The 12,427-nt window shown below is 42.3% G+C and overlaps 1 protein-coding gene across 1 annotated transcript in view; it reads right to left on the bottom strand.

Moving 5' to 3' along the window:
- Positions 1–12,427, bottom strand: part of RGSL1 (regulator of G protein signaling like 1) — a 483,194-nt gene that overhangs the window by 51,303 nt on the left and 419,464 nt on the right. Inside the window, exon 15 of the mRNA XM_069233196.1 lies at positions 8,587–8,703. Within this exon, the coding sequence (XP_069089297.1) occupies positions 8,587–8,703 (117 nt within the window). The remainder of the gene's footprint in view (positions 1–8,586; positions 8,704–12,427) is intronic.

Here is a 12,427-nt window from a genome sequence, read left to right as displayed (position 1 = left end):
CCATTATAATGAACCACTCTATTCAGCAAGATAGTTGCCAGTTCACTAGAGGTGGGCAATTTCTTACAGGCAATGAAATGTCCATATTTTGTGAGACTATCCACTACCAGCAGAATTACTGAGTGCTGTTGAACCACTGGCAGACTAGTAATAAAGTCTAAAGAAATGTGCTCCCACGGACGACTTGGGGTTGGGAGTGGATGTAACAACCCTTTCGGTTTTGAATGACTTGTTTTAGTGCGAGCACAGACTTTGCAGTTGTTTACCATTGTTTTTACATCTTTTGTTAAGGTAGGCCACCAAAAATAGCTTTGGATTAATTCAAGAGTTTTAGGAGTACCTGGGTGACCTGCTGTAGGTATAACATGCAACCAATGAAACACTATCTTGCGAAGTTTGGTAGTGGCCACAAACAAACGAGCGTCATGAAAGGGTAATCCTTGCTTGATTGACCTTTTGGGATCTGCTTGGGCCCACGTCTGTCATTTTTCAACAGTGAATGAATTGCGGATGTCTTCAAAGGAATCTTCTGTTTTTATGACACATAGGACCTTGTCAGGAACAATGATAGCTCTGGAGGTTTGAACTGCAGGCAATGTGGTAGACTCTTGGCGTGACAAGGCGTCAGCTTTGTGATTATCTTTACCAGGCTGGAAGGTTACCACAAAATCAAACTCGGCAAAAAACAGCATCCAGGGTAATTTCCGAGGAGTCACAAGTCTGGCGGAACTCATGAATTGAAGATTGCAATGATCAGTATATACTGTGACAGTATATTTGGCACCCAACAAATGATGTCTCTATTCTTTAAAGGCGTCAAAAATCACCAGAAGCTCTTTTTCAGCAATGACATAGTTCTGTTCGGCTTCGTTCAACTTCCGAGACATGTAAGCTACAGGATGAAGCTGACCAGTGTCTTTGTTTCGTTGTGGCAAGACTGCTCCTATCGCCACATCTGAAGCATCAGCTTCCACTATGAAAGGTCGATCTGCATCTGGATGAGTCAAGACTGGGGCAGGGGAGAAAGCTTCTTTAAAAGTTGAAAAGGCTTGATCGGCTTCTGGGGACCATACAAATTTTCCTTTCTTTCTTAATAGCTCAGTGATTGGAGCCACTGTCTGAAAGAAATGATTTATGAACCTCCGGTAAAAATTTGCAAACCCCAGGAAACATTGTACATCATGAACAGTCTTTGGGCTGGGCCAATCAGATACGGCTTTTACTTTCTTTTCTGCCATCAACATACATTGAGGGGTAAGGACAACCACTAAAAACTCAACTGTGGTAACATGAAACTCACACTTGGTTAGTTTGCAATATAAATTGTGATTATGAAAGGCTGCCAGAATTTTCTTGACATGTTGGACATGTTCATTTTCATTGTCTGAGTAGATCAAAATGTCATCAATGTAGACTATAGCAAATATATTGAGGTACTCTCTAAAAACGTCATTCAAGAAAAATTGAAATGCTGCTGGAGCATTGCACAGACCAAAAGGCATGACGGTGTATTAAAAAAGGCCATATCTTGTTTTGAATGCTGTTTTCCATTCGTCACCCTCTCTCATTCTGACCAAATTATAAGCACCTTGAAGGTCAAGCTTCGTGTAGATTTTTGCTTTCTTTACTTGTTCCAATAAGACTGGAATTAGGGGCAGAGGATATTTGTTCTTGATGGTGATTTTGTTCAAACCACTATAGTCGATACAAGTTCAAAGTTCTCCATTCGCCTTCAGAACAAAAAACAAAGGAGAAGCTGCGGGAGACTTAGAGGGGCGGATAAAACCATTCTCTAAGAATTGATCCAAGTATTTTCGTAAATGTTGATTTTCATGTTCTGACAGGGCATACACACGACAGTTGGGAAGTATTGCACCTGGGACTAGATCAATTTGACAGTCATAAGATATATGAGGAGGCAAGTTCTCTGCTTCTTTCTCATCAAATACGTCTTCATAGGATGAATACTGTTTGGGCAACTGAACTTCTTTCTCTGCTGCGCTAGCTATGTAAGAGTTGCGAACTTCCGATTCTTGAGTCCTTTGGAGACATCGTTCTTTATACAGCGCAGATGAGAACACGACCTTTCGTTCTGCCCAAATAATCTCTGGATTGTGATGAGTTAACCATGGCAAGCCAAGGATAATCTCATACTGGGGGGCATGGATCACGTCAAGGATAAGTTTCTCTTTATGTTTCTTTCTTTGATTTTTATCTTCACAAATCACCGACAAGGGGACAGTCTGAAGAGTTACCAGACCTCCTGTCAAGAGTTTTCCATCGACTGCCTGGATGATTTCTGGGGTCTTCTTTTCAATACATGGGATCCCCCATGCACGAACCAATTGGGCATCAACAAAGTTCCCGTTAGCCCCAGAATCGACTAGAGCCTTCTTGAAATGGGTCTTTTTCTTAACCTGAACTCTTATTCCCAGTTTGAGATGTCTCGATTGTGAAGGGTCCACGGTGACACCCAAGAGCAGCCCTTCTCTGCATCTTGGGTGTTTTAGTTTTCCGACTCGATTGATGCATCAGCTGCAACCTTCAGAACTGGACCTCGCTTGTTCTTTGGTTTGATTGAACAGTCTTTGACGAAATGACCTTTCCGCCCGCAATAGAGACATTGTCCATTTTTTCTGCGTAGGTCCTTTTCATCTTTGGTCAAAGGTCTCCTTCGGTTCAGGCGTTCTTTCTTTTGGATTTCTTGAGTCTCTGTTATCGTGAACATGCCAGGAATATTTTTCAGTCTTTTTATGCATTCCTTTTCGTTCAGTTAAACGATGATCAAGCCTCAAGACAAGGTTTATTAATTTGTGACAGTCTGTAGGTTGCGGGTCGATTTGCGCCAAAATATCTTTTAACTTCTCTTTGAGTCCCTTGTAAAACAAGGCCTCTTGTTTTTCCTCCGGCCAGGATGTCTCAGCGACCAGCCGATTAAAGTTGGCTAAATATGACACTAAGGGGATCATTCCGACCCTGGCGGTAAAAACCGCCAAGGCCGTGACCGACGGAAAGCACCGCCAACAGGCTGGCGGTGCTTTCCTGCCCATTCTGACTGCGGCGGTAAAGCTGCGGTCAGAAAAGGGGATCCGGCGGTTTCCCGCCGGATTTCCCCTGTCTGGGGTGAATCTCCATGGCGGCGCTGCAAGCAGCGCCGCCATGGAGATTCCGACTCCCTTCCCGCCAGACTGTTTCTGGTGGTTTTTCCCACCAGGAACAGGATGGCGGGAACGGGTGTCGTGGGGCCCCTGGGGGCCCCTGCACTGCCCCAGCATGATTTTCACTGTCTGCTTAGCAGACAGTGAAAATCGCGAAAGGTGCAACTGCACCCGTCGCACCCCTGCAACACCGCCGGCTCCATTCGGAGCCGGCTCCTGTGTTGCAGGGCCTTTCCCGCTGGGCCGGCGGGAAAGTCGAATTGGCCCCCGCGGTCTTCTGACCGCGGAGCGGTCTTTTGACGGGGGAAGTTTGGCGGGCGGCATCCGCCGCCCGCCAAACTTGGAATGACCCCCTAAGTCCTGATTCCCCTGGCGTAAGTCTAATAGTTCACGATCTGCTGACAGTGTTACAATTCAACGATCAAAAACTCGCTCAAACTCACGAACAAAATTTCTCCAGTTGTACAACAGGGGACTATCTTTACGCACAAGAGGAATAGCCCAGGTAGCTGCATCTCCAGACAGATATGACAACAAGTAGGCCACTTTGGACTGGGCATTGGAAAAAAGTATGTGGTCTGCAGGTGAAGTGTTGTTCCACTTGAACCAGGAAAGATTGCGCTTTCAAAGGGTCACCTGAGGAAGGTTCTGGGGGAGCTAAAGGAATGGCTGAAGGAACATTGAGGGAAATGTTCTTCGGATTCCCTCCAGAAGTCTGACAAGAAGTACCTGGCCAAAACACACCTGTGGGACTTTGTTCCTTTTTCTCTACCTTATCCTGTAACTGACTCACTCTCTCAGCTAGGCTATTTGTCAAATATTTTGATGATACAACTCCTGACTGGAGCTGGGTGATAGCCTTGACTAGCTCGTCCAGTGTGGCCATGTTGAGAACATACACAAACCAGGAGGATAATAATTAGTGGGCTCACTATTCTGTCAGAGTTACCAGATCCTCGGGGTCTGTGCGCGTTCCCAACACTTCCACCACAAGACAGCTCCAATACTCTGATTAGATTTGTCACAGAGTCTAATAGAGTCCAAGTGGGGAAAAGGGGATTAGTAAGGGAACAGCTGGGAAGGAGACCTGTAGGAAGCAAAAGGTTAAAACACACAACATCAAAATTACATCTCATGAAAATCAGTACTATGCTATGACTCTAAGCATCGTCATTCTGAAAACATGAACAACCTTGGAAAAAAAAGACTAGGCTTTTAGATGACTGAATACCTGTGGGGGAAGCAAGAGAGGATAGATAGAACTTTCAGATAAAGTACTTTTTTCAGCATGAGAATCAGGAAACAATCTGAGTTATTTCAGAACTGTCATATGAATCTTGTTTTAAGAATACATATCAGGAGCACACAGCATTACAACAAGAACTCTGGTCTTTTTGTGTTCTCTCAAAACATTAGAAAATGAATTGCGCACATTGCAGGTTTTTATATAAGTATAAAACACCATAGAAGGATTGTGCACAATGAATAACACAATGTAGATTCAAGGAATAAATCATGCGACTTGTCAACTCGACAACTACCAAGTAAATGCCTTAGAATGATAGCGCACAGTAAATAACATTAAGCACGAGGAAAGAATCACGCCCCTTGCCGATTCGAGTGCCACCATGTAACTGCCAAAAAATGGTAGCGCGTTATGAATAACATGAATTAAACACGAGAAAGGAATCGGGCGTCTTGCCGATTCGAACACCACCCTGAAACTGCCAAGGAGTGGTAGCGTATAATGAATATCATGAATTAACCACAAGGAAAAGAATCACGCGTGTTGACGATTCGAATGCCACCATGAAACTGCGAAGGAATGGTAGCGTACAATGAATATCATAAATTAATCACAAGGAAAAGAATTGCGCGTCTTGCCGATTCGAATGCCACCATGAAACTGCCAAGGAGTGGTAGCGTACAATGAATATCATAAATTAACCACAAGGAAAAGAATCGCGCGTCTTGCCGATTCGGATGCCACCATGAAACTGCCAAGGAATGATAGCGTACAATGAATATCAAGGTTTAAATCACTGGGAAACGAATCGCGCTTCTCGCTGATTCGAAGGCCACCATGTTACTGTCAAGAAATGGTAGCGCGCAATGAATATTATGAATTAATCACAAGAAAAGAATCACGCGTCTTGCCGATTCAAATGCCACCATGAAACTGCCAAGAAAATGGTAGCGTACAAAGAACATCAAGGGTTAAATCACTGGGAAACGAATTGCGCATCTTGCCGATTCGAAGGCCACCATGTTACTGTCAAGACATGGTAGCGCACAATGAATATCATGAATTAATCACAAGAAAAGAATCGCGCGTCTTGCCGATTCGAATACAAGCATGCAAATGCTGTGAAAAGTCCAAAACGCACATTTACACGCGCAAGAGTAAATTGTTTAACATAAAGAATTAGGCCCAAGAATTCTAGCGTCTTTGATTACGGGGTCGGGGGCCCAGCCTAGGCCTGAAAGGTCAAGGTAGGCCACCGGAACAGGAGCTCAGGAAGTTTCTGCGGCTCTGCTCCGGGACAGCACATGGAGCTGGGCTGGCTCCCTTTTATAGAGTCTTGGCCCAGCCCACAACCACACCTAGGCATGCTGCAGGGAAAGCTTCTAGAAGGCCCCGGAAAGGGACCACACCCTGACTCACTCTGAAAGTCTGCAACAATACATTGCAAATGAACAGTATTTATAAGCACCTTAAGAATGAATCTTCTGTATTAAATTCTGCAATGCAAAAGGTTAAACAATAACATTTCAGCACAATGCATAAATTACATTATCTTGAGAGTGTTGCGTTTTTGCATTCTAGTCGCCCGTAGAGCGTGCACTGTCCTGGTGTTGACAATTGGGTCTTTAATGGACACTTTCACAAGAGAAGGAATTCCTAGGACAATTATGATGGAGAATGGGATGCAATTTGTTTCAGAGGAAATGTCTAATTTTTTCAGAGGACTGCCTATAACACACACAAAACACCTTTGTATTGCCCCAAGGCCAATGGCTTAGTAGAAAGGATTAATAAAATATTGCAGGGAACTATGAAACTGGCAAGTACAATAGGAGATTCTGTAGATGAATATACGAGAGACATGTTGTGGTCTTATCATATCACACCTAATTAGTTAAAAGGTAGGGAACGAGGGTCCAAGTTAACTCTAAATTGGCTTAATGGGGGAAAATCTGTTTTTTTTCAACAGAGAGGAAGTTGTCACAAGAGTGAAGCATCTACAAAACAAATATAAGGGTTGGCATGACAAAAAAAACATTGGCAAAGCCAATAGGTTTCCCCTATGCCAAACCTATTGGTTTTGTCAATTTTTTTTAGATGTTACATAGCAATATGAGCTGCTGTGCAACATGGCTTGAAGTAAAAAAGTGCTATGACTCAGGTAATATGGTCGTATCACAGCACTTCTTTTTTATTTTTACTTTAAGCAATCTAGCTAATGCGCTGGTTAACTTTTCCTGGTAATTTTCTGGCAGATCAGATGGGACATGATTACTAGAAGCTTGGCAACTTCCAGTGGGGCTCAGGCAATGCCACATCAACTGTCCTGTGACATAATCGGGTGACTCCCCTAAAGTCCTTAATTTTGGTGAAGGTGGGGTCAGGTTGTAACTCTAATCATTGAATGTTAACTAGGTAGACAATAAAGGAAGTCAATTTTATTGTGACTTGAACTAGCGTGAAAAGCATATTTTTAAAGTCCAACACTACACGAATACAACCCACTTCTGGGAGGGATTAAAGGCTTGGAGAGGAGACCGAGGCCCAGAGAACAGGTAAACCGTAGATAGGCAAGGAGAGTACGATTGTACATCACGGCCGGGAAGACAGTAAAAGCTGCAAATGGGAAGTTAGATTAGGTTTACATTCCACAGCATTTCACTAGGTAGACTTGTTATTAACATGAAGCTCAAAGCAGAAAATACAATCAGTTGGGGGTGCCTTGAGAGGAGTGATCTGTTTGAGTGGAGTAGATGTGGTGGCAAGTAAGAATATTACACACCATGCAAGAGAACCATGTCTGTGGTAATAGGAGTCATTTGTGGTATGCTACAGATTGTCAATGCTCAAAAGCAGAAAAGCAAAAAGGTAGACGACTTGAGACAACATGCAGACCAATGAGAAGCAAATAAATGAAATCGACGTTGGAATGAATGAATGGTAATTTTAGGTAAGTAAGGGGCGGTACTAAGTTCCTTTTATAGTTTTTTTTCCTTCACAAAAGTTTTGCAAGCACATGCATTCAGGCGAAACCAAACAATGGTGGCTGGGGGTGCACAGGAATTAGAAAAACGGACAATGGTTGGTTCTGAAAAAACTTGCAAACTCCACAAATAAATTAAATTCTTATTCCAAGCCTATAAGAATAAAACATGTCAAGAGAAATGTGGTAATCATGGAGGATGGTCGTACATGGAGTGTGAAAATTGCCCAGAAATTCTCAAACCCATAAGGGAACAGGACACTTCAGAGGACGAGATCAAAGCTGAAGAAATCTACAGCAGACCTACAAGGGAACATTGTCCTTCACTGTGGCAATCAAATTGTAGTATGAGATCATTTCTCTGTATAGTTGTTCTGTTATCATTGTTTTTTTAAGGGCAAGGAAAACATGTAATCATACTATTGTGTATTATTTTCCTGTTTTTAGTGAGGAAGGATATATTTTGTAAATAGCATAGTAATGTTTATTTCCAGTTCCCTCTTTCCTTTCTACCTGTTCCCCCTTTCTTCTCTTTCCTTCCTTCTCCCCTCACCCTTTCTTTCTGTAGACCAGTAGTGGAACATTCCACTCGGAAGGCTGACTTAGAATGTTGTGAAAGAAAGTTCAAGCGTTGTATACTGGCAGTTGGACTTACTGTTGAGAGTGGAGTTGAAGGTAAACAAATAAAGTTGCTTTAATTCATCCATTGTGTGGAATGCTTTACAGCTTTCCATATAGATTGGTTGTGGTATGTGGCCTCTGGGTATAAGGCAGCCAGGAAAACCTACCATCCCAGGACATTTCTGAAAACCAGAGAACCAGCTGCATTAAGAATGGTGTGGGTTGCATGAATCACTGCACATGTACTTAATCAAAATGCCTTACAAACCACAAAACTGAACGTGAAAAAGCCCAATATTTTTCTGTTTTCCATGGTACGTCCATCAGACACCTAGGAAACCCTACCATCTCAAAACATGATGCATGGTGAAAATGATTGTGTCACCTGTCCTGTGACAGAAAGTCCCCTGCTGACTTACTAATTCATAAATTACAAGGGAGTCCTTCTTTTCACTTACCTTCTTCCATACCCACATCCTCTACCTTTAGCTGTGGTTCTGGCAGTTTTCTTGTTTTACCCGGTTGTGTCCCATTCAGGGGCAACTCCCATATTCCCTCACAACCATCCAGGGACTTACTCTGTGCTGCTATCTCTGATGCTGCTGCTGCGGCGGCGATCACTGCGTCTCTTTGAAAACTTTGAGCCACGTCTGCCATACGTTCTGCGTTTGGAGGAGGGAGCATCAGTCTGAGAACTGAATGCAACAATGAGTCAATGACTGGTGAACATCATTAAGAAAAACAATGTGAAAAACATGCCTTTTAACTCTTTTATAAGTGACCTTTTAAGATGTCAGCCACTTGAACACCACACATAAAATCCAAACAATGGAAGATGACTACTGTATCAATGTAAATAAATTCAATAATAAGACTTTAAACTAAAATTGCCAGTTTTGTGGTAAAATCAAGTTTTAAAATGTACAATTCAAAAATATCTCTTGCCAAAAAAGTAATGTCTTTACTCATGTTCAGATAGCCTTATTTTGTAGAGTGAACAAAAAATTAATAAAACCAATTTGCCAACATGGAAAGAACCAGTAAATGATCTAAATAACTTCCAGATGAATATGGTTTCGTTTGCCCCTAGATATCCTAACTGACCGAAGAAAGACTTGTCAGAAACAAATGATAAGGTCTCAAACATGAAATTAACAAGCATTTGCAATGCAATGGGTCTCTCAGTTGCTCGACTTAGAGCTATTAGCGTTGTAAAGTCCTAATGACTTTTACTGCCACATAAATTGAAAATAAAAAGTAATAGTTTTACATAAGCAAGCCAATTTAAAGCAGCACGCCTTGATTGTGAAGGAGCACACAAAAGGAAACCGAAGTTCGCTCGCAGTCAAACGTATTGGCATTTATGAAATCATCCATGTAACAGGGTCGATGTCATGCAAAGCGCTCGACTACTAGAAAGTAAGGTCCTAATTTACAACTTTTGGAACAGGGCAGCGCCGCAAGATCTCTTGCTGCGCTGCCCTGCATCAAAAGGAAAGGACAGGAACACGCCATATTAATGACATACGGTGCATTCCTGTTTTTCTGCCTGCGCCGGCACACAAATTGGTGCCTAGTGCCAACACTGGCACCCTTGCACCAATTGTTGGCACATTTGTTTTTGTGCAGGAAGGGTCACTTTCCTGCACAAAAACAATCAATGGAGGCTTTTGCTTTTTCCATGTGTGCAGTGAAAAAATGAGGTGAAATAAAGTTATTTCTCCTTGTTATGCCTCTCCTGGGGAGGCGTGCAGTTTTGACGCATTCCCAGGCTTACAGATTCTCATAAATCTGTGAATGTGTCAAAACCCATGGATGTTGCATGGGAAAACCCATGCAAATGCCAATGGAACACCTCCTTGATGTAGAGTAGGGCAAGGCAGACATCTACACATTTAATGGTAACTTCTCTTTGCAGTGACTAGTACCCAAAAGCTATTTTCTCTGTGCCAGGCCCAGTTGTCCTTTGTAGAAAACCAAAATAGAGATTAAAATCCTCATATTGTATTTTGGGAATGGGACTAGCTAGAAAAATAGTCAAAAAACAATGTTTAAGAGTTATAAAAAATCTAATTCAATTGTGAAATTGGAGGCTTAATAAATATTAAGGAAAACTAACTTTTGGAAAGCTATCTTTTTACTGTCTGAAGTTCCCGGAGGTCAATTTGCATTTGCTCTTCAACTTCTCCCAGAGACTGATTAACATTTGAATAGGTGTAAAAAGTGTGAAATACCTCCCAGTAGTAAACTATAGGCTGTCCTGAACGGACAGAGATGACTCCTCTCAAGTTTACAGAATATGCAAGGTGGGCCTATGGGCATCCTTTTTGACTATTCAATGTCAAATCCTACTGGAGTGTCAAATCCTGCTCGACAGGAATGCTTTCATTGAAGGTGCCCTTGAACTGATGGGAACATGTTGCCAAGACAATTTTCGTGTATACCCTGCTGTAGGAAAAAACTGCTTTTGTTCTACCAGGTCTCTGTCTCTGGGATTTTTGAGGTAGGTTGGCTGCTTCAAACTGGATTTTGGTGTTAGATGTGGGAAAGCAATAGGACTACCACAGTACATACCCCACACACACATCTTAGCTCTCTGATCCCAAGTTTAGGGTGTCCAAATACTTTCTCCATCTTGAAAATCATCAAAGTGGGTTGGGTTGGCCCACTGAAATTGTATACCATTCGTTAGGGCATGGCGAGGAGTCATTCCCACCCATTACCTTATGCCAGGCATAATTATAGCATTTCTGGGCACCCGCTTCAGAACACTTCTGGACCTGAGAAAGGACAGAAAAGGACTGGAAATGCTGTGTGTGACCTGAGAGGAGCCCTGAAGCACTAAATGTGCTTCCTCTTGTACTGAGGTCAAATATGTGGATGCCAAGCTGCATAAAGTGCACCTCCTGTTCAAACTGCAGGGATACAACAAGCTACTAGAAGCCTTTCCTGCAACTGCCCAGCTTATCAGTGAGTTATGCCCCGCTGTTGGCCTTGGACTGATACCCTATGGGTCTCTAAGTTCCTCCCATGAGGCACATAGAGGGTGCTTTAGAAATGTACTCCTCTAGTGGGTTGGGGCTTACGGGACTAAGGTTAGAAGGTATAGTCTTGGACCAGAACATACATAATTGGTGTATCCAATTCAAGCTCAATCACAGCCAGCCTCAAACTGTGCCCGTGTCATGATCCATGGCGACCTTTTATTATCAATTGCACTTTATGCTTCTTGAAGCTATTCCAACTCAAAACTTTAAAAAAATAATGTCTCAGTGTTCCCTTATTCGAATTTTTGTCACTTTGGTGTCATTTGGTTCATTACATTTCATTTTGCTCGCTTTTTCAAATTTGGTTAGTTAGGCATTTTTATTGGTTTGCATTTTGACTTTATTGCTGTTTTGGTAAAGTACAAATACTTGCTAGACCTGGCATCCTTGGGCTGGAACCTTCAGACCTTCTGTTTTGCTGACTTTGTTTTTGTTGGTTTTAGGACTCTGTGCACTTTACTGTTAACCAGTGGTAAAGTGAATGTGCTCTCTCCTTAAAACATGGTGGATTTAGCATATTTAATTTACTTGTAAGTCCCTAGTGTGTTAGCACCACCTGTGACTAGGGCCTAAAAATTAAAAGCTACTGTAGGCCTGCAGCACTGATTGTGCCCCCCACTTCAATAGCACTTTAAACATGCCTTTGGCCTGCCACTGTTGTCTGTGTGTGCAGTTTTAAAAATGACATTTCAACCTGGCAAAATAAACCTTTTGCCTGGTCCAAGTCTTCCTTTTTATTACCTATATGTCACCGCTCGGGTAGGCCTTGGACAGCCCATAGGGCAGAGTACAATGTACTGAAAAAGCTGGACTTGAACTTTTAAGTTTTACATGTCTTGGTAGTGAAAAACTCTTGCATTCATTTTTCACTACTGCAAGGCCTACATCTCCCGTGGAATAACATTGGAGTTACCATATTATATTCAATAAGTTATAACTTTTTAAATGGGAACAGGAAACTCATTCATGTTTGGTGTCTTTGGAATTCTAATGAAAAATCCTAACTTACGGGGAAGTCTGATTTCAAATTACAGTTTTGAAAATGCCACTTTTAGAAAGTTGCCATTTTTCAGTCTTTTCTGCCATTTAGTGCATGCAGCTTGTCTCTGGGTCACGTGACTGAACGTAGCTGACAGTTGGAACTTGTGTATTAATAGATATAAAGATATAAAAATTGCACCCTAGACACCAACTCTTCAGTACACTTCTGGAAGCTTTCATATCTGTCCCCTGGGACAGAAATTAAAGGTTTGCTTTAGAAACCACAGAGCTGCTGCTTAAAGCCGTTCGTTGGTTGCTGAAGCAATGGGACTGCGGAGGAGGCCTTGAGGCTTCCCCTACAATCCCAGATAGCCTTAATGGGCTAAAAAAA

The sequence above is a fragment of the Pleurodeles waltl genome, chromosome 4_2 (genome assembly GCF_031143425.1).
Source record: "Pleurodeles waltl isolate 20211129_DDA chromosome 4_2, aPleWal1.hap1.20221129, whole genome shotgun sequence".
In the NCBI taxonomy this organism is placed as follows: Eukaryota; Metazoa; Chordata; class Amphibia; order Caudata; family Salamandridae; genus Pleurodeles; species Pleurodeles waltl.
Note: the sequence above shows the minus strand (reverse complement) of the source record. Positions and strands in the feature narration are given on the sequence as shown.